We start from the raw sequence: 22,972 nt of genomic DNA, 5'->3' as shown, positions 1-22,972 counted from the left end.
CTCGCTTGTTTCTTTCAATCGCATAATCACACGACTCGCGTGTTTGCTTTCGCGCGATTACTTTGAATGGCGCTTCTCCTTCATTTAGCAAGCATTATTACTCGGTCGTCGTTTGTTTTGTTCTTAATCACACACGATACAGCACGTAACATAAACGCACTTATGGTGACCGATATTAAATACAGGCTTCATCGATCGAGACAGACTCGAGAAATTTCCTTCAAATCTGATATGTCAGGAATAATTTTATACAATGATTTTTTATCGTTTCACTCTTGTCAGTAGTGCTCCTGTTAGAGAATATGCAAATATTTTTTAGGACTTTGTTAAACGTTTATTAAGTAGCTGACTAGTCATTTGCTGTGTTTTAATGCGATATTATTTTCTGAATTTATACTCGCTCTTGCCCGATTTCTTGCCGAAAATGATCACTTCGGTCCAGTTTTACAATAAACCATTATCGAAGCTGTTCTTCGAATTGATACTATCAATCAAATTAACTTCGTTTTTATCAAATCTAAATGAACTGAAGATCGTGATCATCTAACGTGAACAACCATTAGCTTTTCTAAACCGTTTTCTAGACATTTAAGAGTTTCTAAGGGTAAGCTTTACTTTACCGGACTCAAAATTGGTACCTTCCTCCTACGAATTATGACGTATTTGGTATGTAATCCAGTGGATTTCTACCCGGCGCGGATGTAGTCCGAAGTTTCGATCTTCTACGATCAATAATCGAGGAGCTATGGTCGCTTAAAGTTGAGCATTTTTGACAGGTGAGGCCGCCGCACAAGAAACTGGAAATATGCTCAACTTTAAGCGACCATAGCTCCTCAACTATTGATCCTAGAGGATCGAAACTTCGATCTGGTCGATCGGGTAGAAATCTACTGGATTACATACCAAATACATCATAATTCGTAGGTGAAAGGCACAAATTTTGATTCCGGTAGAGTAAAGAGCAGCCGTTTCAAATTTTATATGCAATGTTGTTCCAATAGTATAAGTATATTTAGCTTTATAGCTTTTGAAAATGATACAGGATGTCCATTGTAGTTTCCGTAAAGTGCAAAGACAGATTAGAAATTCGATGGGACACCCTGTAATTTTCGTTGAGGATAGAGAGCAGTGAAAGATACGTTGACTGAAAAGAAAGCTGAAAGGGGATTTCCGGGGGGCCCCGAATGTGGTCCCAAGTTGTAATTAATCTCGGTCGCATCGGATACAAATCCCACACATAATCACTTCTGCCGATTCTTGTATTCGTAACACGGACATATTTTAATAATGTTATTGGACTTGGTATATATGTCGTTCAGGGGGTCAGTCTCGGGCAGTCTGGGAGGATGTCACAGGCTCGACGCCGCTCACGTTCGTCAAAGATTGCGTTTCCTTTACTACCACAGTATCCGCTCGCTTCTGGTTAATGGATTGTCGGAATATATCCGAAGCCACGAAAATGGCTACAGAGCTATACACACATGCGACACACGTACCTTTCATGGCTAAGTACGTTTTTGACATCACTCACTTTCAATTTCTTATTTCCTAAAAGTTCTATGATAAATATACAGAGAGCTAATTACCGAACGTAATCGCAGGTAGAACATTTTCGCTCGTACATTATACGTGGATTTTTGGTTGGACATCGACCGACCATTGTCTGCGTATAATCTGCGAAATTTTCCGAATATACATAAATCCCTCGCTGCAACCGCAGTTTTACCTGCATGATTACAAGCTTGCTTAAGTATGAAAAATTATTGGAGCATTTCGTCCGCAGATTTGTAGTATTTGCAAAGCGAGTAGATCCATTGGAAGCGAGGCTGCGTGTCTTCTGTATGACCGATGACAAAGAAGACAAAACTTTGGAGAATCAGGAACACTTCACCGAGGTTGCGAAGAGTCGAGACGTTGAGGTAAGTCAGAAACATAATTATGTATACTCGTACAAACATGCAGAAATTATTAAAAAATGCTTTGTTAGATGAAGATCAGATGTTATTTAGTTTGCGATCCATTAGGTTGCGTAACTGAATAACTTCTTATCGCTGGCGCACAATTAAAATTATCTACTGCCATTAGAAAAATGATTAAGAAACCTCAAGCCGTGAATCATAGACTCTTAAAGAATCTCAACGAGCTGAATCACTGTAATAATAACCAGTATAATTACTCTGCAACTGGAGTTCTCCGAGTCGGATTCACACGCAGAAACGATTCCACATAATTGCCGCGTTGTCGCGAGTAGTCCGCGGATTTTATACGTTTATGAAATGCAAACCTGAGGACATTGAAATGAAGTAACATTTATATTTGGCAGAATGATTGGCAGTTGATCAATGTTCGTGTTGAAATTCATTGCCGCAGGTGTTGGAAGGAAAAACGCAATACATGGAGTTTTCGGGCAACCTTGTGCCAGTTTTGAAGAGCGGAGAGCAACTCCAGCTGCCGTTTAGAGCCTTCAAGGAGAACAGAGTTCCGTTCACAGCTAGAGTAAAAGATCCGGACGCGGCGGACATGATGGGTCGCATTATGTTCATGAGCGAGCCCAAGGTTCCTAAGGGTGAACTGCCTCAGACACCGATTTGCACGTTGAATATCCTACTGCCAGAGAAGATATCGCCGGACACCGCGGTATCGGAGATCGATCTTTTGGAGCTCTCGAAGAATTATAGTTTTCTACGCGACGGTGGCATAAGTACGCATCCTGACCCGAAGCAGCGTTTCCCAACCTTTTGCGAATGAATATATCGACTCCTCGATAGACTGCGGATGTTTATGCGTTTTCCAATTTTCGTAGACACACATTAAGAAAGCGAGTTCTATCGAATTTTATATTCTTGCCTTTTTCGAAAATGTTTATAAGCCACAAATGCATAAAGATCCGCAGTCTATCGAGGTTTGCTTTGGCCAGAATCGAGTCATCGTGTGCTTCGAGCAGCTTCGAGCGACGTTCGGTCAGTATAATGCCCGTTAGGTGGCCTCCGCACGCTGTGCGACAGGCCTGGTTGACTGGGTACTCGTTTGAAAGTCGAGGACGTACTGTCTTAAAAATTGAAGTCTGTTGTGCGACCAAAAGGTTGAGAGACGCTGCGGCAGATCGTTCCGCGGATAAACCGTGGATATCCGAGGCGGAACTGTTTCAATGTTAATTACTTCCTTCACAGGTCGTCCAGACACTATTCACAGAGCAACAATAAGAATAACCGATATCGCGAACCTGTTGGGCTCGGACTGGGAGAAGCTCGCAGAGGAATTGAATATTCCGCCTAACGAAGTGTCCTCCATTAAAGAAGAGTATTCTAACAAGCCTGCCCAACAAGCTGCGGCGATGCTGAAGATATGGCAGAAGGACGGAAACAAAGTTACAGGTGTGTATTATACTTTACGCGTAGACTTTTATATACATTTTCCCCGCGTATCACGTCTAATATTAAACACGCCAGCATGTTTACTCTACTATTAGCACTTATTATATCAGCATCGTAAATACGCTTGCGGAACACAGTCAGAAACGATTCCGTGAAGCATAGTATTCTCGCCTTTTACTCACTGTTCTACCGAATCAATGAGTAGCGACGCGTCACGTATGTTCGTCGATTATGCGATTTTGAAATTCCGCGAAGCATACATTCATTTCTATTTACTGTTTAGCATACGGCGTTCCGCAATAATAGTACTCGGTATTGTCTTCCAATTAGTCGAAACACTTGAAATAATACGGAGTTGTTGGTAGAAGAAAAGGTTCAACCCAGAACCGAGGGTCCTGTGGTTAAAATCATAAACTTTAAGCTAAAAAAAAAGGGTGTCGACGACACAATTAAAATGGTTCTTTGATTGAAAAGAAGTTTATTCACGTTGGAATCGGAAGGTCAATGCGAGATTAACGCGTCGATAAAATTGAAGGCACGGTTCAAACGCCTCGTAGTTTTTTTTTCTGTCATTGCAGAATGTTAGATGTAGTAGCAGATAGCGAAAAATCTGAAAAAAAACCTGTTTCTCGGCAAGGTCAATTAATCAGACGCGCGCGTTTGACTAAGACCTGTGGAATCTGAGGAGCAACGTAGTTGATGATCTCATCCCCGCATTATTATGCCTGACATAAACCTATGGACTCTTTTCTCCCCCCCTTTTTGCGATACTGATGGCACTGACACACGACAGTAATGCGCGTACAGTTCTGCAATCGTTTAAAGTAAACAGTAAACTGCGTGTCCCATTCGTGTCGGGAACTCGGTGAAAGTGACAGTGCATCTTGTGCGTCTTCCGTGCATTTCTTTTTCTCTGCGCGACGGTCCGTTTTATTTCATTGTTATAATTATTCATTGTCTCGAAAGCGAGAATGTTCATATCCTTGTACCAAGAGTACGAGAATGAAAGGACTAACACTTACGTCAGCGAGCTGTCGTTGCTTTTTAGGAGATCACCTGCTCAAAGATGTCAGATCTCGATGAGCGCAGGTGTGTATTTAAATTGTGGAAAATAATAAGTGAAAAATGTGTTTGCCCGGTGTACACGGTGTGTAATGTTCCACGCTTGCATCACAAGGGATGTTTACGAAATTGTAGGAATTTTCTGGTATATATCATTTAATCGGATCACGCGTGTGTGCGAACACGACTTGGAATGCTTCTTCTTGATTAGGGACATCGGTCATCTAGTTTGCTCCAGTCGTTTGGTAGATATACTACTGCGAAGTTGTGATAATTTTCACGAGAGAACAGCAATCGTTCGCTGCTTATCGAAGTAGGGTATCTTGTTTTGGACGATGCTCTCCTTATTAGAGCGATTTCACCGTCTTGTGATTAGCATGTGATCGGGGAAATTTGGAAGTTAATGTGAAAATTGTGTGTTTGTTTAGCGCCGAAAATTAATAATTGATAAATTGTTCAGTGGGTTTGTTTTATTTGATCGAAGTTCAGTCATTTCCTTTCAAATCGTTATTTACTGGCCTTCTTAACCCTTCACACTCGGTGCTATTTTAATTCGAAAATTAAATATTTGTTCGACCTAGAATAATTCCACGGTATTTAATTTTTATTGATTTTATGAAATCGATATCATATCTCATTCAATAATTACTGATAGTGATAGTGAAGTTAAAAATTCAGAAATTTCACAATTTTAACGCTTTGCAGTCGGAGATATTTGAAAATTAAACATTTCTTCCGACCTGGAATTTTATCAGTCTCGATGATTATTTAGTGGATACGAAATTGATTAGGCGCCTTTTTAAAATGATTCTTTATGGATCTGTTCTGAACCACCAATAGACCGATTAAACTCTGAAATCCGTAATCTCCGATAAACAGAATTTATTTCAAGAAATTTCTCATACGGTTATCTCCGAAACTAATTGAACAAGACGTTTAAAATTAACGATGCTTAAATCGAGGCGAAAAGGTTAATGAAACCAGCGATAGCCGAGTGGACAAACAATGCTCCGCGTAACTTGTTTGTAGTACATACACAATTCTCGAATAAAACCTACGCAGACAAATACAATATAATTTTTCATGTTCTATAAAGTCGTAGAATGTTAAGCATATTCTAAAAGTGAAAATATGTTTGTGTGTGCAGGAAATTCTATAGACAAGGCGCTGAATAAGATCGGCCGCGAGGACATCGTGAAAAAGTGTATATTTAACGTGGAATTGGTGACCGACGACGTAGAGCAAGCAGTTGCCAGAGTTCGATTAGATCAACCTGGATTCGATTCTTTGAAAGAGGAATTGGGACCTTCAAGGGACACATCGTTGCGACGCGACGCGAAAATGGATCCGAAGATGGATCCTGATTACGAACTCAACAGAACTAAGGTTTGTAATATTTATACTGTTCCACGTTGGCACACTCTGCTTCCACAAATAATTATAATCTAATTCTCACCCCGAATTGTTTTGTTAATTGACGAATTTATTGTTTAGGATTCCGAATCCGTGGAAGACCTCAGTATTACCGGCACTAAGCACGAAACGCCAAGTACGTATATCCCACGATTACACGAACTTTTATTACTCGTTTTGATTGGATCTTTATCAACAATGTGCAAACTTCAATTGGAATACCATTCAAAACTACACATACACACGACCACACTTCTGTAAAGGATATGATGTCACCGCTTGCATTATTCTTGTGAATAACAGGCCAGCCTTATTTCCTGTCATTGCTAAGAAAAATGTGTTAGATCATAAGGCCGAGTTTAACATTTCTTCGTAAGCACTTTCTCGTAACGCCTTGTATAATACATTCGCCGCGATTGCTCGCATAATAGTATCATTTGCCGTCGGTGCACTATTTTTCGTCTCTCTGACCATTCATCAGGCGATATTATTCAAATATCGAAATCGCTGATTTTTCTGTTAGCTGTACATACATTGCCGTAGAAGAAAACCAGGTGTTATTACTTTTCCAAAATGATTTTTTATGAAAAATTGCAGCTAAAATTCTGTTCTTTCGTTGTACCGTAATCTGCACGCGTCATAAACGCATAAAATCACAATCGTTTAGGTTGTAGATCCGTCGGAGCCATCGAATATGATTGAAAAAGTGCAGCGAAATATAAAATAAGATGCGTTCAATTATAATTGAATTACTCGACAAATTATAATTGCAAAGTAATTCAATTACATTTTATTTCAGTTGCATTGCATTTCACAAAATACAATGTGATTAAATGATGTAATTCAATTACGATGTATTTAAATTAGCAGAACTCTGTTTGTCGGACGGTTCGTGTTATTCCGGCGCGGCGCGGCGCGGCGCAACGTTGAATCGGAAAAGCTGGCTCGGATCACGCGTGTTTAAATCACTGTTTTCTTGTTTGTTTGTTGCACCGAACAGCAAAACAGCATGTCACGATCACAAACGGCACTGCATTCAACGGAACCTCGACCCCCATCAAAGATAAGTACGCGAGCGACGAGAAAGAGCTTGGGGACGTAATGGCCGACTTTCTCGAACAGAAATGTCGTGTGGCAGACGTGATGAGTAAAAAGTCACGCGACGAGGTCGACGAAGACCGCGAAGACGAGAGACGACAGAGGGTGGCCTCGCAAGCCAACCAAATAGTTTCCGGTAAGTGGTTTTCCGCATCTTTGCCGAGCAAAAAAATGGTGGGTTGAGGGGCCGCGCTTCCGACCAGCTGCACTCTCAAATATATCTAGCTGCAAAGATCGCAGGGCGCAGCGATCTACCGCGAAATCATCCATTCAACTGGTCTCACCATGATCTTACACCATCGGATACGTGTACGCAGCATGACGAACTTAACGCGATAATATCATCACGCTTGGTTCGAGGACAACGACTTTATTATTAACCATTCGACGATCAGATTTTAATCGCCTAGTGCTACATGGCTCTATATCCAAGATCTCGCTTCTAGTGACATCGTGTTCATTATGTTATAGTTCATCGTTGATCTATTGTGTTTTTCTTTTTTAGTTTGGGTAGTAATCGGTCTCCGTACTTTGCACTCTCTTGGAAAGAGATTTATCAAAAGACACTTTTGAGCCTGTACAGCGCAGCGTATCAATTATTGTATTATGAAAAGTGTGACGCGGTTGCTGTATTACCGCTTCACATTCTTCGACCGCAAAGGTTTATCACGTTACTTGTCGTTAAACTATACAATACGAGACATAGCCAACGACTTAACTTTCAGTTACTCGCACTCCATTTGCCACGTAAATGAATCTTTATTCGATGAAACAACTAATAAACTACTTTAAGAGATTGCAAGCGCTACACGCGAGTAATCGAAAGTTAAAGAACAATACTACGCAACACGCACAGCGCGTCACGTGTTATTCAATAACATACATAAACCTTGAACTTGGTAATTAGCAACAGTGGCTGAGCTACGTTCAGCAACGTAGGCGATTGTTTCCGTTCGAACTATAGCACGGCATTCCGATTCTGGACACGATTCACGAGCGTTCAAAAGTTCTTAGCTTATGGAGGGTCGTCGGCACTAGAACGTTTACTTTCTTTTTTTACATTTTTATATATCATCAATTCTATCTTTCACTGACAGGTTCTGTGGAGCGCCGATGCGGATCTCTTCGAATCGATTCAGCTTGCTTTTGTTTTCAATTGCGTAACGATACTACTTATTTATTTTTGCGCATTCTCAAAAAACGAGCGACTACTCATCATTTTCGACTGTATTATAATTACGATACTCTGTGTCTTTCATTTTTTTTTCAATGACCCACTAATAGCCTTTCTACTTCTTCGACACTCTTCGTCCCATTAATTTGTTTCAGCAAAAAAAAAGGTTTCGCTGCAATTTTTTGGCGTTGCATGAACGGCAGACATGTGTGGCCTAACTGTGCGGGCACACGGAACAGCTCTCAAAGTTTCTCGTAACTAGAGTAACACGCTAATTGTTCACGATTAGAGTCTCGTACAAGAAAATTGGTAATGTCGCTTCTAGTCATCCTTCAATTACTCGCACTATACTTTCTTCAATGTTTTTTATTCGATGAAATGACTACTTGAATGTAAAATGAATATTTGTAAATGAACATTAAATTTAAAGTTCTGAGACTGTAAACACTATATGCGAGTAATTAAAAGTCAAGGGATATTCTACTGTGAAGATATCGTTTTAACATTTAACATCTGCAAAGAAGAATACCCCTTGAACGCCTCTGTTTCGTTGGTTTCTTTTAAAAATTTGGAATTACAATCGGTCGCCTAGCACTGACGAATGCATAATCAATCCAATTACCAATTCGCCGTGCGACCACACAAATTTTCAAACATCTTGGATAGCTGCTCCACAGCACGAAACACTCGATGCACAAAAACCACACACGAGAGTCTAACCGCTGAATTCTCAAAACAAACTACAGCAATGCCGAGAAAGCTGGCTTACACTAATCATGACCGACTTATTAGCAATCAATCAATCAATCAATCAATCAATCAAAACAAATTAAAAAACAAAATGTGTTCTTCTTATTTTGCCACGTTTACAGATGCCTAAAATATGTAATACTTAATTAACAGGTGTAATAGCAGACGCGGAGAAAGAGATGGGGAAGTTAGCGAAGGAAGGGTGGTCGGTGGTTTATGATGATGATGATGATGATGCGCGGGACAATAAAGAGGCAAGAGGTGCTGTAGTTCAGAGTTTTGTTAGGGATCAGTTAGGCGACAGGGAGCAGAAAGATAAGAGTATTAGGTTCAAACCCGTGACCGAGCAAGTTCAGGGCGTGCCAGTGGTTGAGCCAACCATAATCAAACAGCGTTACGTGCGCGATGGTAAGGGCGATCCTGCCGTCACCATCGTAGCATCGAAGACAGTGGTTTCGGTGATTGATAGTAAAACAGGTCAGCCTCCGGTGATCACGCAAACTGTCACCGTGAAAGAAGTCGATCATACTTCGCCGAAAGGAACGTCCTCGAACGGCAAACAGACTGTAGCTAGCAAGAAGGAGCTGATGTCGAAAGAAGGTAAGGAAATCGACGAGAAACTGACGTCTCCAACAAGTCCTGCGAAGGACACGGTGAAAGGAGCGCCGGGAAAAGCGAAAGAAGCTAAACAGGATGATCAGAAGCAAGCGAAACACATTCCAAAAGAGCCTAAACCCAGCGAGAAACAAGTTTCAGCTTACGAAGGCGTGTACACCGCTCAGTATGCTAGTCCCGAAGAGAAGCAGGAGGATGAAGCGAAGAAATCGAAAGAGAAGAGCGGTGGGATACTATCAGGGATCTTCAAGGGATCCAAGTCGAAGAAGAAGACAGGATCGAAGGACACGTCTTTCGATAGCGGAGACGAGGAAGTCAAGGCTCCTGCGGTTGTTGCGGGACAGGAAACTCGAACAGGATTCACGATCAGTGAGCCTAGCACCGCGCCAGACGCGAAGTTAGCTACCTTGATGTTCCTGGATGACGCGAGGCAGATGGTGGTCACGCAACCTGATGACCATCGGGAAGTAAAACACGCTGTAAAAGTGACAGACGTGCCTGATACTGGTGCAACTGCAGAAGATCAAGAGAAAGAGAAAGGAGGGTTCTTCGGCATCTTCAAGAGCCCTAAATCCAAGGAGAAGAAGCTGAAGAAGTCCAAGGAGACTTCTTTCGACAGCGGTGATGAGGAAGCGAAGGTTGTCTCCGGGAAATTGGTAGATGACGCGAAGAAGCTCGCGGAGAGTACGACTCCTAAGGTTGCTGAGAAGTCATCCGTGGCCAAGGACGAGGTTCACACGTTCACTTCGCACGTCCAGTATGACGATACACCTAGGGACAGGCTGAATGGACACTCGTACGACATCGCAGAGGTCCAGAAGAGGGACATGAACGGGAAATCCGATGCGCAGAAGGAGTCAGTTGAGGGATTGAAAGATGAAGAGGGGAAGGATAAGGCTGGAGGTTTCTTCAGCATGTTCAAGAGCCCGAAGCTGAAGAGTAAGAAGAGGAGTGCGTCCAGGGAGAAGAGTTCTTCTAAAGATACGTCCTTTGATAGTGGCGACGAGGAAACGAAACATGCGACGGTTTCGGATCAGGCGGATGATACACTGAAGCCTGGTAAGGTGTCCGAAGCAGAGGCTTCTGATAAGGACAAGGGAAGTGGGATCCTGGGGATATTTAGGAGTCCGAAACTGTCCAGAGAGTCCAGAAGCAGGTCGAGGGAGAAGAGTGCACCTCTGGAGGAGGCGAAGCCTCTTCGCGAGACCAGTGCCAAGCTGATGGAGGACACGCAGAACGTTGCGAATGCTACTCTAGACACTGTGGATGAAGGTCGCAAAGCTGCGAAAAGCGTTGTTGACGAAGGAAAATCAGAGGCGAGTAAATTGTCGAAAGAGGCTCAGGACGACGCTAAGAAGGCGAAAGAGAAGGGTACTGGTTTTCTCTCCGGGTTGTTCAAAGGAGCAAAACACGCTGCTGACGAGGTGTCAGAGGATGTTAAAGAGTTCCTCGATGAGACGAAGAAGGAGGCAGCAGAGGAGGAAGCTAAAGTTCGAGAGAAGACTGCTGAGAAGATCAAAGACGCTGAGACGAAGAAAGACAAAATTGCAGCTGATGTTAAGGAGGGAAAGGATGCTGTAGTACTTGCAGCAAAGGACGTTAAAGATAAAGTCAGCTATAAGGTTCACGATGGAGCGCAGAAGGTGACTGATGCTGGGAAAGCAGCAGGTGAGAAGATTGCTGATGGAGCTAAGGATGTTAAGGATAAAACAGTGACAGTGAGTCAAGAAGTGGTTGATGGAGCAAAGGCAGCGAAGGATAAAATCGCCAAGGAAGTTAAGGACGACGCTGAGGCTGTTAAAGGCCAGGTCTCGTCTGGAGTGGATGCAGTTGCCGAAGGTGCAGAATCTGCGAAGGATAAAGCTGCGAAGGAGGCAAAGAAAGCGAAGGAGAAGACTGGTGGTTTCCTTTCTGGGCTGTTCAAGGGTGCAAGACACGCAGCGGACGAGGTGTCCGAAGACGTGAAAGAGTTCCTTGATGAGACGAAGAAGGAGACTGCTGAAGAGGAGGCGAAATTGAAGGAATCTGCGGCTGAGAAAGCGAAGGACGCAGTAGCTGCGAAAGATAAAATTGTGGGGGATGTAAAATCTGGTAAGGACAAAGTAGTTGCTGCTGCGAAGGATGTCAAAGACAAGGTCAGCGACAAAGTCCATGATGGAGCTCAGAAGGTAGCCGATACTGGCAAAGCTGTTGGCGAGAAGATCTCTGATGGGGCTAAAGATGTGAAAGACAAGACAGAAGCAGCAGCTGTGAAGGTGGCTGATGGAGCCAAGGATGCAAAGGACACAGTCTCGAAGGAAGTTAAAGAAGATGCTACCATCGTGAAAGAGAAGGTGGCATTTGGCGTAGCTACAGTTGCAGATGGTGCAGAGGCTGCGAAGGACAAAGCAGCGAAGGAAGCTAAGAAAGCTAAGGACAAAGGCAGTGGTTTTCTATCTGGATTGTTCAAGGGAACAAAACACGCAGCTGATGAAATGTCCGAGGACGTGAAAGAATTCGTTGAAGAGACGAAGAAGGAGGCTGCTGAAGAGGAGGCCAAATTAAAGGAATCCGCGGCTAAGAAAGCAAAGGACGCAGAAGCTGCGAAAGATAAAATTGTGGATGATGTAAAATCTGGCAAGGATAAGGTCGTTGTTGGTGCAAAGGACGTTAAAGATAAAATCCGCGACAAAGTTCAGGATGGAGCGCAAAAGGTGTCCGATGCTGGAAAAGCAGCAGGTGAGAAGATGGCTGATGGAGCTAAGGATGTGAAAGATAAAACAGGAGCTGCAGCGCAAAAAGTAGCTGACGGTGCCAAGTCAGCAAAGGATGCAGTTGTGACGGAAATTAAGGAAGACGCTACCATCGTGAAAGAGAAGGTTGCGTCTGGAGTGGATGCAGTTGCCGAAGGTGCAGAGTCTGCGAAGGACAAAGCAGCGAAGGAGGCAAAGAAAGCGAAGGAGAGGACTGGTGGTTTCCTTTCTGGATTGTTCAAGGGAGCGAAGCACGCAGCGGACGAAGTGTCCGAGGACGTCAAAGAATTCGTTGATGTAACGAAGAAGGAGGCTGCTGAAGAGGAAGCGAAATTGAAGGAAGCAGCAGCGGAGAAAGCTAAAGACGCTGAAGCTGCGAAAGATAAACTTGCAGACGATTTAAAAGCTGGTAAAGATAAGGTCGTTGCTGGCGTAAAGGATGTTAAAGACAAAGTCAGCGACAAAGTTCAGGATGGAGCGCAGAAGGTGACCGATGCTGGCAAAGCAGCAGGCGAAAAGATCGCTGAAGGAGCAAAGGAAGTTAAAGACAAGACGGAAGCAGCAGCTGTGAAGGTAGCTGACGGAGTCAAGGCTGCGAAGGACACAGTCTCGAAGGAAGTTAAAGAAGATGCTACCATCGTGAAAGAGAAAGTTGCGCCTGGCGTGGCTGCAGTTGCTGATAGTGCAGAGTCTGCGAAAGACAAAGCAGCGAAAGAAGCTAAAAAGGCCAAAGAGAAGGGCAGTGGTTTCCTTTCTGGGTTGTTCAAGGGAGCTAAACATTCTGTTGATGAAGTGTCGAACGATGTTAAAGAATTCCTTGATGAGACGAAGAGAGAAGCGTCTGAAGAGAGGGACAGACTTCGAGATGCGGGTGCTGAGAAGATGAAAGATGGCGAGGCGGCCAAAGACAAGGCAGTGGCTGAAGCGAAAGAAGCTAAAGATAAAGTCGTCGCAGGTGCGAAGGATGTCAAGGATAAAGTCAGCGACAAAGTTCAGGATGGCGTTCAGAAGGTGTCTGATACTGGCAAAGCAGTTGGCGAGAAGATCTCTGACGGAGCTAAGGAGGTTCAAGACAAAACAAAGTCCACAGCACAGAAATTAGTGGACGGTGCGAAGGACACGAAGGGCAAAGTGTCGAAGGAGATCAAGGAAGATGCAGAGATAGCGAAGAGCAAGGTTTCATCTGGAGTTGATGCAGTAGTCGATGGTGCAGAGGCTACAAAGGACAGAGCTGCGAAGGAAGCCAAGAAAGCTAAAGATAAAGGCAGTGGCTTCCTCTCTGGACTCTTCAAAGGTTCCAAGCAATCTGCTGATGAGGCGACTGACGATGTCAAGGATTTCCTGGATGAGATGAAGAGGGAAGCGACGGAAGACAAGACAAAAGCTGAACAAGCTGCAAAAGATAAGTTGAAACAAACGGAGGCAGGAAAGGATAAGGTTGTAGGTGACTTGAAAGATGCTAAAGACAAGGTTGCAGAAGTGGCGAAGGACTCTGTAATTAAAATTGGCGAGGTAGTATCCGAAGGAGTGCAGAAAGTCTCTGACGCTGGCAAGGCTGCTGAACACAAGATCTCAGACGCTGCGAAACAGGCTGAAGATAAAGCAATGACGAAAACTGCGGATGTCAAGGACGCGGCAGAGAAAGTATCGAAGGATATAAAGGATGGTAGTCAAGCCGCGAAGCAAAAGGTCTCATCTACGGTTGACGCAGTAGCTGATGGTGCAGAGAGCGCCAAAGACAAAGCTGTGAAGGAGACGAAGAAGGCAAAGGAGAAAGGCGGTGGATTCCTTTCTGGACTGTTCAAAGGAGCAAAGCACGCAACTGAAGAGGTAACTGAAGATGTTACGGACTTCCTTGAACAAACGAAGAAGGAGGCTGCTGAGGAGGAAGCGAAATTGAAGGAAGCCGCGGCGAAGAAAGCAAAGGACGCAGAAGCTGCGAAGGATAAAATTGTGGATGATGTAAAATCTGGTAAGGACAAGGTCGTTGCTGGTGCAAAGGATGTTAAAGATAAAGTCAGCGACAAGGTTCAGGATGGAGCGCAGAAGGTGACCGATGCTGGCAAAGCTGTTGGTGAAAAGATCTCTGACGGAGCTAAGGATGTGAAAGATAAAACAGGAGCAGCAGCGCAAAAGGTAGCTGATGGAGCCAATGCAGTTGTGACGGAAATTAAGGAAGACGCTACCATCGTGAAGGACAAGGTTGCATCTGGAGTTGCAGCAGTTGCCGATGGCGCAGACGCTGTGAAAGACAAAACAGCAAAGGGAGCCAAACAGGTTGACGCCACAGCAAAGGGAGTAGCGCATGATGTGGCAAGTGGAGTCAAGACTACAAAGGATAAGGTGTCCAAAGAGGTCAAGGAAGACGCTGACGCAGTCAAACAGAAGGTTGCATCAGGAATTGGTGCAGTTGCCGATAGTGCAGAGGCTGCAAAGGACAAGGCAGCGAAGGAAGCTAAGAAGGCTAAAGACAAAAGCAGTGGGTTCCTTTCTGGGTTGTTCAAGGGAGCTAAGCATTCAGCTGATGAAGTAACGGACGATGTTAAAGATTTCCTTGAGGTGACGAGGAGAGAAGCGTCTCAAGAGAAGGACAGAATGCAAGATTCAATTGCTCAGCAGACAAAGGATGCTGAAGACAAAGTTGTCACAGGTGTGAAGGACGTGAAAGATAAAGTCAGCGAGAAAGTTCAAGATGGAGTCCAAAAGGTGTCAGATACTGGCAAAGCAGTTGGTGAAAAGATTTCTGACGGAGCTAAGGAAGTCCAAGACAAAACAAAGTCCACAGCACAGAAATTAGTTGACGGCGCAAAGGACACAAAGGACAAAGTGTCGAAGGAGATCAAGGAAGATGCCGAGGCAGTCAAGAGCAAGGTATCATCAGGAGTAGATGCTGTTGCCGATGGCGCAGAAACTGCGAAAGACAAAGCTGCGAAGGAAGCCAAGAAAGCTAAAGAAAAGGGCAGTGGTTTCCTCTCTGGGCTGTTCAAAGGAGCAAAACACGCTGCCGAGGAAGTCTCCGACGATGTAAAAGATTTCCTTGACGAAACGAGGAAAGAAGCATCCGAGGAGGAAGCTCGAGCACGCGAAATGGCCGCTAAGAAGATGAAAGACATCGAGACTGCCGAAGACAGCGTGATAACGGATGCAAAGCTGGCTAAAGACAAAGCAGTGTCCGCTGCGAAGGATGCAAAAGACGGAGTCACTCAGAAAACTTCTGATGCGATGCAGAAGCTTTCTGACGATGGCAAAGCTGTTGGTCAGAAGGTCGCCGAAACTGCCAAGGAAACCGCTGCGAAAGCCCAGACGGCTGCCAAAGATGTTGTCGACAGTGCAGCACAAGCTAAAGACAAGACACTATCGGGTCTAGATCAGGCTAAGGACAAGGTTGTATCAGCTGCGGCTGACACGAAGGACAAAGTCAGCGAGACAGTTCAAGATATTGGTGAAAAGATCACTGATGGAGCTAAAGAGATCAAAGATAGAACAGGAACAGCAGCACAAAAGGTAGCTGATGGAGCGAAGTCGGCAAAGGATGCAGTTGTGACAGAAATTAAGGAAGACGCTACCATCGTGAAGGACAAAGTTGCATCCGGAGTTGCAGCTGTTGCCGATGGCGCAGAGGCTGCGAAAGACAAAGCAGCGAAGGGAGCTAAACAGGTGGAAGCTAAGGCAAAAGGAGTAGCGCAAGATGTGGCCGATGATGCCAAGGCAGCGAAGGATAAGGTAGCCAAAGAAGTGAAAGAAGACGCTGACGCAGTCAAACAGAAGGTTGCATCAGGAATAGGTGCAGTTGCCGATGGTGCTGAAGCTGCAAAGGACAAGGCATCAAAGGAGGCAAAGAAAGCGAAGGAGAAGACTGGTGGTTTCCTTTCTGGTTTGTTTAAGGGAGCAAAACACGCAGCCGATGAGGTGTCTGAAGACATGAAAGAGTTCCTTGATGAGACGAAGAAGGAGGCAGCCGAAGAGGAAGCTAAACTCCGGGAAGCTGCAGCTGAGAAAGCAAAGGCTGCTGAATCTGTGAAAGATAAAATTGTGGATGATGTAAAGTCTGGTAAGGACAAGGTGGTTGCTGGTGCAAAGGATGTTAAAGATAAAGTCAGCGACAAAGTTCAGGATGGAGCGCAGAAGGTGACCGATGCTGGCAAAGCTGTTGGTGAAAAGATCTCTGATGGAGCTAAAGATGTGAAAGATAAAACAGGACAAGCAGCAGAAAAGGTAGCTGATGGTGCCAAGTCAGCAAAGGATGCACTTGTGACCGAAATTAAGGAAGACGCTACCATCGTGAAGGACAAGGTTGCATCCGGAGTTGCAGCTGTTGCCGATGGCGCAGAGGCTGTGAAAGACAAAACAGCGAAGGAAGCCAAACAGGTTGACGCCAAAGCAAAGGGAGTAGCGCAAGATGTGGCTACTGGAGTCAAGTTTGCGAAGGATAAGGTGTCCAAAGAGGTCAAGGAAGACGCTGACGCAGTCAAACAGAAGGTTGCATCAGGAATTGGAGCAGTTGTCGATGGTGCAGAGGCTGCAAAGGACAAGGCAGCGAAGGAAGCTAAGAAGGCTAAAGACAAAGGCAGTGGGTTCCTTTCTGGGTTGTTCAAGGGAGCTAAGCATTCAGCTGATGAAGTAACGGACGATGTTAAAGATTTCCTTGAGGTGACGAGGAGAGAAGCGTCTCAAGAGAAGGACAGAATGCAAGATTCAATTGCTCAGCAGACAAAGGATGCTGAAGACAAAGTTGTCGCCGGTGTGAAGGACGTGAAAGATAAAGTCAGCGACAAAGTTCAGGATGGAGCTCAGAAGATCGCCGATACTGGCAAAGCTGTTGGTGATAAGATCTCTGATGGAGCTAAGGATGTGAAGGATAAGACAGAAGCAGCAGCACAAAAGGTAGCTGATGGCGCCAAGTCAGCAAAGGAAGCAGTCGTCACGGAAATTAATAAAGACGCTACCATCGTGAAAGACAAGGTATCATCTGGAGTTGCGGCTGTTGCTGACGGAGCAGAGACTGCAAAGGATAAAGCTGCCAAAGAAGCTAAGAAGGCTAAAGAGAAAGGCAGTGGCTTCCTTTCCGGGCTCTTCAAGGGAGCCAAACATGCTGCTGACGAAGTGTCGGAGGATGCCAAAGAACTTGCTGACGAGACGAAGAAAGAATCGGCGAAGGTGAAAGACGCCGCAGTTGCGGATGCCAAAGCAGCGAAAGAGAAAACAGCTGATACCGTCAAAGGAGCTTCAGATTTTGTCACTGGCAAGGTGTCTGACGGAGTCCAGAAGGCGTCAGAAGCTGGCAAAGCAGCTGGCGAGGCAGTGGCAGCTGGTGTGAAGACAACCAGGGCCAAAGTTGAAGAAACTGCTCAGGATATTGCCGGTGGTGTCGAGGCTGCGAAAGATAAAGCATCGAAGGAGTTGAAGGAGGACGCTGAAGCAGTGAAAGGTAAAATATCATCTGGAGTAACAGCTGTGTCCGACTCTGTTGATGCAGCGAAGGATAAAGCCGCGAAGGAAGCTAAGGAGGCCAAAGAAAAGACTGGTGGATTCTTCTCCGGACTGCTGAAAGGTGCAAAGCACGCGGTTGATGAGGTAGCCGAAGACATCCACGAGTTTGTCGATGAGACGAAAAAGGACGCAGCGGAAGAGGATGCGAAAGCACGAGAAGCTGCTGCTAAGAAGCTGAAGGATATTAAAGCAGCGAAGGACGAAGTGATGGATGATCTTAAAGGTGTGAAGAACAAGGTTTCCACCGCTGCAAAGGATGTTAAAGATAAAGTCAGCGACAAAGTCCAGGATGGAGCTCAGAAAATCGCCGATACTAGCCAAGCTGTTGGTGAAAAGATCTCTGATGGAGCTAAAGATGTGAAGGATAAAACAGGAGCAGCAGCACAAAAGGTAGCTGAAGGAGCCGAGTCAGAAAAGGATGCAGTTGCGAAGGAAATTAAGGAAGACGCTACCATCGTGAAAGACAAGGTTGCATCTGGAGTTGCAGCTGTTGCTGATGGCGCAGAGGCAGCGAAAAACAAAGCAGCGAAAGGAGCCAAACAAGTCGAAGAGAAACTGCAGGTCGGTGCTAAAGGCGTTAGCGACAGCCTGAAGGACACCAAAGACAAAGCGTCCAAAGAGATCAAAGAGGACGCTGAAGCTGTGAAAAGGAAGATCTCTTCAGGAATGGAGGCAGCAGCGGACGGTGTAGACGCTGCGAAAGACGCAACCGCGAAGGAAGCGAAGAAAGCAAAAGAAAAAGGCGGTAACTTCTTCTCTGGGTTATTCAGAGGAGCCAAGCATGCCGTCGATGACGCCACAGGTGACGTTAAAGACTTCCTGGAAGAGACCAAGAGGGAAGCTTCCGAGGAGCAAGCTAGACTTCGAGCCGCTGCTGCTGAGAAGGTGAAAGATGTTGAAAAAACGAAAGATAAAGCAGTAGCTGACGCGAAAGACGCTGCTGACAAGGTTGTCGGTGCCACGAAGGACGCCAAGGACAAAGTTAGTGAGAAAGTAACTGATGGAGTCGACAAGGCAGCTGAAGTTGGAAAGTTCGTGGAGGACAAAGCGAAGATGGCTGCTGGAAAAGTGGCTGATGGTGTGGAGCAAGCAAAGGACAAAGTGGTTGAGGACTTGAGCCAGACTAAAGATAAAACTGCAGCTGCGGTGAAAGATACCAAGGATAAGATCAGTAAGAAGGTATCCCAAAGTGTCGATAAGATTTCAGCGGCTGGTGAGAAGACGGAAGCTGAAGCGAAGGAAGCTGTCAAGGACGTCGCTGACGGCGCAAAATCGGCGAAAGATAAATTGGCGGCGGAGATCAAAGAGGACGCAGAATTGGTGAAGCAGAAAGTCTCGTCAGGAATGGACGCAGTAGTTGATGGCGCGGAAGCTGCGAAAGATAAGGCAGCAAAGGGAGCGAAACAGGTCGAGGATAAAGCGAAGGGAGTAGCGCAAGATGTAACTACTGGTGTAAAAGATACAAAGGACAAAGTATCCAAAGAGGTCAAGGAAGATGCTGATGCTGTTAAAGAGAAGGTTGCATCGGGAATAGGAGCAGTTGCTGACGGAGCAGAAGCTGCGAAGGACAAGGCAGCGAAGGAGGCGAAGAAAGGCAAAGAAAAAACCGGAGGCTTCTTTTCTGGGCTGATCAAGGGTGCGAAACACGCAGCTGACGAGGTGTCTGAAGACATGAAAGAGTTTCTGGACGAGACGAAGAAGGAGGCTGCTGAAGAGGAAGCGAAACTCCGGGAAGCAGCTGCTGAGAAAGCGAAAGAGGCTGATGCAGCGAAGGATAAGGTTGTAGCTGAAGGAAAGTCTGCTGTCGATAAAGTGACTGGCACTGTCAAGGACGCTGGGGATAAAGTTAGCGAGAAGGTCGTTGGTGGAGTTCAGATGGTGTCGGACGCTGGGAAAGCAGCAGGCGAGAAGATCGCTGATGGAGCAAAGGAAGTTAAGGACAAGACAGAAGCAGCAGCTGTGAAGGTAGCTGACGGAGCCAAGGCTGCGAAGGACACAGTCTCGAAGGAAGTTAAAGAAGATGCTACCATCGTGAAAGAGAAAGTTGCGTCTGGCGTGGCTACAGTTGCTGATGGTGCAGAGTCTGCGAAAGACAAAGCAAAGAAAGCTAAAGAGAAGGGCAGTGGCTTCCTTTCTGGCCTGTTCAAAGGAGCAAAGCATTCTGCCGACGAAGTTGTTGAAGACGTTGGCGACTTCCTCGATGAGACGAAGAAGGAGGCTGCTCAGGAAGAAGCTAAACTGAAGGACGCTACAGCGGAGAAGTTGAAAGATGCTAAAGCAGCGAAGGATAAAGCAGTGACGGAAGTCACGGACGCCAAGGATAAAATTGCTACTGCGGCAAAGGATGTGAAGGACAAAGTCAGCGACAAAGTAACAGGAGGAGTGCAAACGGTTGCCGATGCTGGCAAAGCTGTTGGCGAGAAGGTAGTCGAAGGGACCAAAATGGCTGAAGACAAGGTAAAAGCTGCGGCGCAAGGAGTGGCCGATGATGCCAAGACAGCGAAGGACAAGGTAGCCAAAGAAGTGAAAGAAGACGCCGAGGCTGTTAAAAGCAAGGTCTCATCCGGAGTGGATGCGGTTGCTGAAGGAGCAGAGGCTGCGAAGGACAAAGCAGCGAAGGAGGCGAAGAAAGCCAAGGAAAAAACCGGTGGATTCCTTTCTGGGTTGTTCAAAGGAGCAAAACACGCAGCCGATGAGGTGTCCGAAGACATGAAAGAGTTCCTTGACGAGACGAAGAAGGAGGCTGCTGAAGAGGAGGCAAGGCTGAAGGAGGCTGCAGCTGAGAAAGCAAAGGCTGCTGAATCTGTAAAAGACAAAATCGTGGACGATCTAAAATCTGGTAAGGACAAAGTCGTTGGCGCTGCAAAGGATGTTAAAGATAAAGTCAGCGACAAAGTTCAGGATGGAGCGCAGAAGGTGGACGAAACTGGCAAAGCTGTTGGTGAAAAGATTTCTGATGGAGCCAAATATGTGAAAGATAAAACAGGAGAAGCAGCCCAGAAGGTAGCTGATGGAGCCAAGGCTGCGAAGGATACAGTCTCGAAGGAAATTAAAGAAGACGCTACCATGGTGAAAGAGAAGGTTGCGTCCGGCGTAGCTGCCGTTTCTGATGGCGCAGAGGCTGCGAAAGACAAAGCTGCCAAGGAAGCAAAGAAAGCTAAAGAAAAAAGCAGTGGTTTCCTTTCTGGACTGTTCAAGGGTGCAAAACAATCGGCTGAAGAGGTCTCGGATGATGTTCAAGGGTTCCTCGAAGAAACAAGAAGAGCTGCGGCTGCGGAACAAGCAAGTGCTCGCGAAGAGATGGACGGCATGAAGGACAAAGCAGCTGGCGAGATTAGCGACGTTAAAGACAAGGTTTCTACAGCTGCGAAGGATGTCAAGGATAAGATCAGTGACACGGCAGCTGCTGGAGTGCAGAAGGCATCCGATGCTGGAAAAAACGTTGCCGAGAAAGCTGTAGACAGCGTTAAACAAGCTGAAGCTAAATCAGAAGCAGCTGTTAAAGATTTGGCAGATGGAGTGAAGGAAACAGCAGGCAAGGTGTCCGAGGGGATGAAGAAGGATGCGACCTTGGTAAAAGATAAAGCAGCTTCGGAAGTAGAGAAAGTAGCGGACGGCGCAGAGGCTGCGAAAGACAAAGCTGCTAAGGAAGCTAAAAAGGCAAAGGAGAAGGGCGGTGGACTGATCTCTGGCCTGATCAAGGGCGCCAAGCACGCTGCCGGGGAAGTCTCTGAAGATGTGAAGGACTTCCTCGACGAAACCAAGAAGGAAGCAGCGGAGGAGGAAGCTAGAGCTCGGGCAGCAGCTGCGGGGAAGCTGAAGGAAGCCGAATCTGCAACAGACGAGGTTTTATCCGGCGTGAAGAGAGTTAAGGATAAAGTAGCGCGGAAAGTCTCGGACGGGGTGCAAGATGTAGCAGACACTGGCAAAGCCAAAGCAGCTGCGACTGCAAAAGACGCGGCTGAAAGCGTAAAGGCAGCGAAGGAGAAGGTGTCCAAAGATGCGAAAGAAGACGCAGAGGCTGCAAAGCAGAAAATATCATCGGGAGTGGCTGTGGTTGCCGAAGGAGTAGAGACTACGAAGGATAAAGCAGCGAAGGAGGCGAAGAAAGCGAAGGAAAAGACCGGCGGCTTCTTTTCTGGCCTGATCAAGGGAGCAAAACACGCTGCCGACGAAGTGTCGGAAGACGTGAAAGACTTCCTCGACGAAACCAAGAAAGAAGCAGAAGAGGAGGAAGCTAAGCTGCAAAAATCAGCTGCAGAGAAAGCAAAGGACGCGGAAGACGCGAAGGACAAGGTGACCACAGCTGTGAAGGAGACAGCAGGGAAGGTCGAAGAAGCTGGCAAATCTGCAGCGGAGAAGCTAGCAGAGAGTGCGAAGAAGGCTGAAAGCAAGGCCGAGGCTGCTGTCCTGGAAGTAGTCGAAACTGTGCACGTGGAAAAATCTAAACTATCAAAGGAAGCGAAAGATGGAGGCGAAGCAGCGAAACAGAAGGTGTCAGCGGGGCTTGACGCAGCCGCTGAGAGCGTAGAAGCTGCAAAAGACAAGACCAAGAAGGCCAAAGAGAAAGGCAGTGGGTTCCTGTCGGGTCTGTTCAAAGGTGGCAAACACTCCAGCGACGAAGCTTCGGACGAAGTGAGAGAGGCTGTTGAAAGGACGCACAGATTAGCCGTGAAGGCTGAAGGTCCTTCGCAGAGGATGGATGTCGCGAAAGGCGACACGACCATGTTTCTGGATGAAATGAGACGCGACGCCGCGTTAGACCATCAGAGGTTACAGGGCGCCGAGCCCTCTAGGGTAGCTAAAGTTGTCACGCAGACCATAGTCAGCTCGAGTCCACAGTTGAGCGACCCGTTGGCCGCGACGGGCACCGAGTCGGTGCACGTTCGAGTGGCCGAGGTTAAATCGCCGAAAATGTCCCGCATTCCACAGAAAGTTAGCTCGGTAGAAACGATAGTTAGTCCGGGTAGTTCGCAAGACAGCTCTGTTAGGGTAGTGACGGTGTCTAGCGAAGTAGAGCACCTCGAGCCTCGCACACGGCAAACCGTCACCACAGTCGTAAGAAAGTCTGTGCGGACGGCGGCGACCCCACCACCCAGTCTCGCCGAGTACACTGACAATAGAATCGAAGGTATCTTGCAACAATTGCGTTATACATATTACATACCAGCTGTGTGTAACATGATTAATTAAGTTGACGCTTTTCTGTAACTTAAGTTTTATTGGTAGTCGTTTACCAAAGTGGCCGGGATAACGCCGGTCAT

The 22,972-nt window shown here is 46.1% G+C and overlaps 1 protein-coding gene across 27 annotated transcripts in view; it reads left to right on the top strand.

Moving 5' to 3' along the window:
• The window catches only part of LOC143216793 (uncharacterized), a 94,220-nt gene that overhangs the window by 58,385 nt on the left and 12,863 nt on the right, over positions 1 to 22,972 (top strand). For 17 of the 27 annotated variants that reach the window (XR_013010632.1, XR_013010631.1, XR_013010630.1 and 14 more), the window contains 8 exons: positions 1,320 to 1,509; positions 1,784 to 1,919; positions 2,371 to 2,701; positions 3,171 to 3,374; positions 5,584 to 5,822; positions 5,931 to 5,985; positions 6,850 to 7,083; positions 9,025 to 22,839. Coding sequence is in view for 7 of the 27 variants with exons in the window: in XM_076440202.1 (XP_076296317.1) it covers positions 1,320 to 1,509; positions 1,784 to 1,919; positions 2,371 to 2,701; positions 3,171 to 3,374; positions 5,584 to 5,822; positions 5,931 to 5,985; positions 6,850 to 7,083; positions 9,025 to 22,839 (15,204 nt within the window). In the remaining 20 variants the exon portion in view is untranslated. The remainder of the gene's footprint in view (positions 1 to 1,319; positions 1,510 to 1,783; positions 1,920 to 2,370; positions 2,702 to 3,170; positions 3,375 to 5,583; positions 5,823 to 5,930; positions 5,986 to 6,849; positions 7,084 to 9,024; positions 22,840 to 22,972) is intronic. The other 10 variants (XR_013010643.1, XR_013010642.1, XR_013010640.1 and 7 more) reach the window with 3 other exon arrangements.

Source organism: Lasioglossum baleicum, chromosome 16 (assembly GCF_051020765.1).
Source record: "Lasioglossum baleicum chromosome 16, iyLasBale1, whole genome shotgun sequence".
Lineage (NCBI taxonomy): Eukaryota > Metazoa > Arthropoda > Insecta > Hymenoptera > Halictidae > Lasioglossum > Lasioglossum baleicum.
This window is presented reverse-complemented; position numbering and strand designations above follow the sequence as displayed.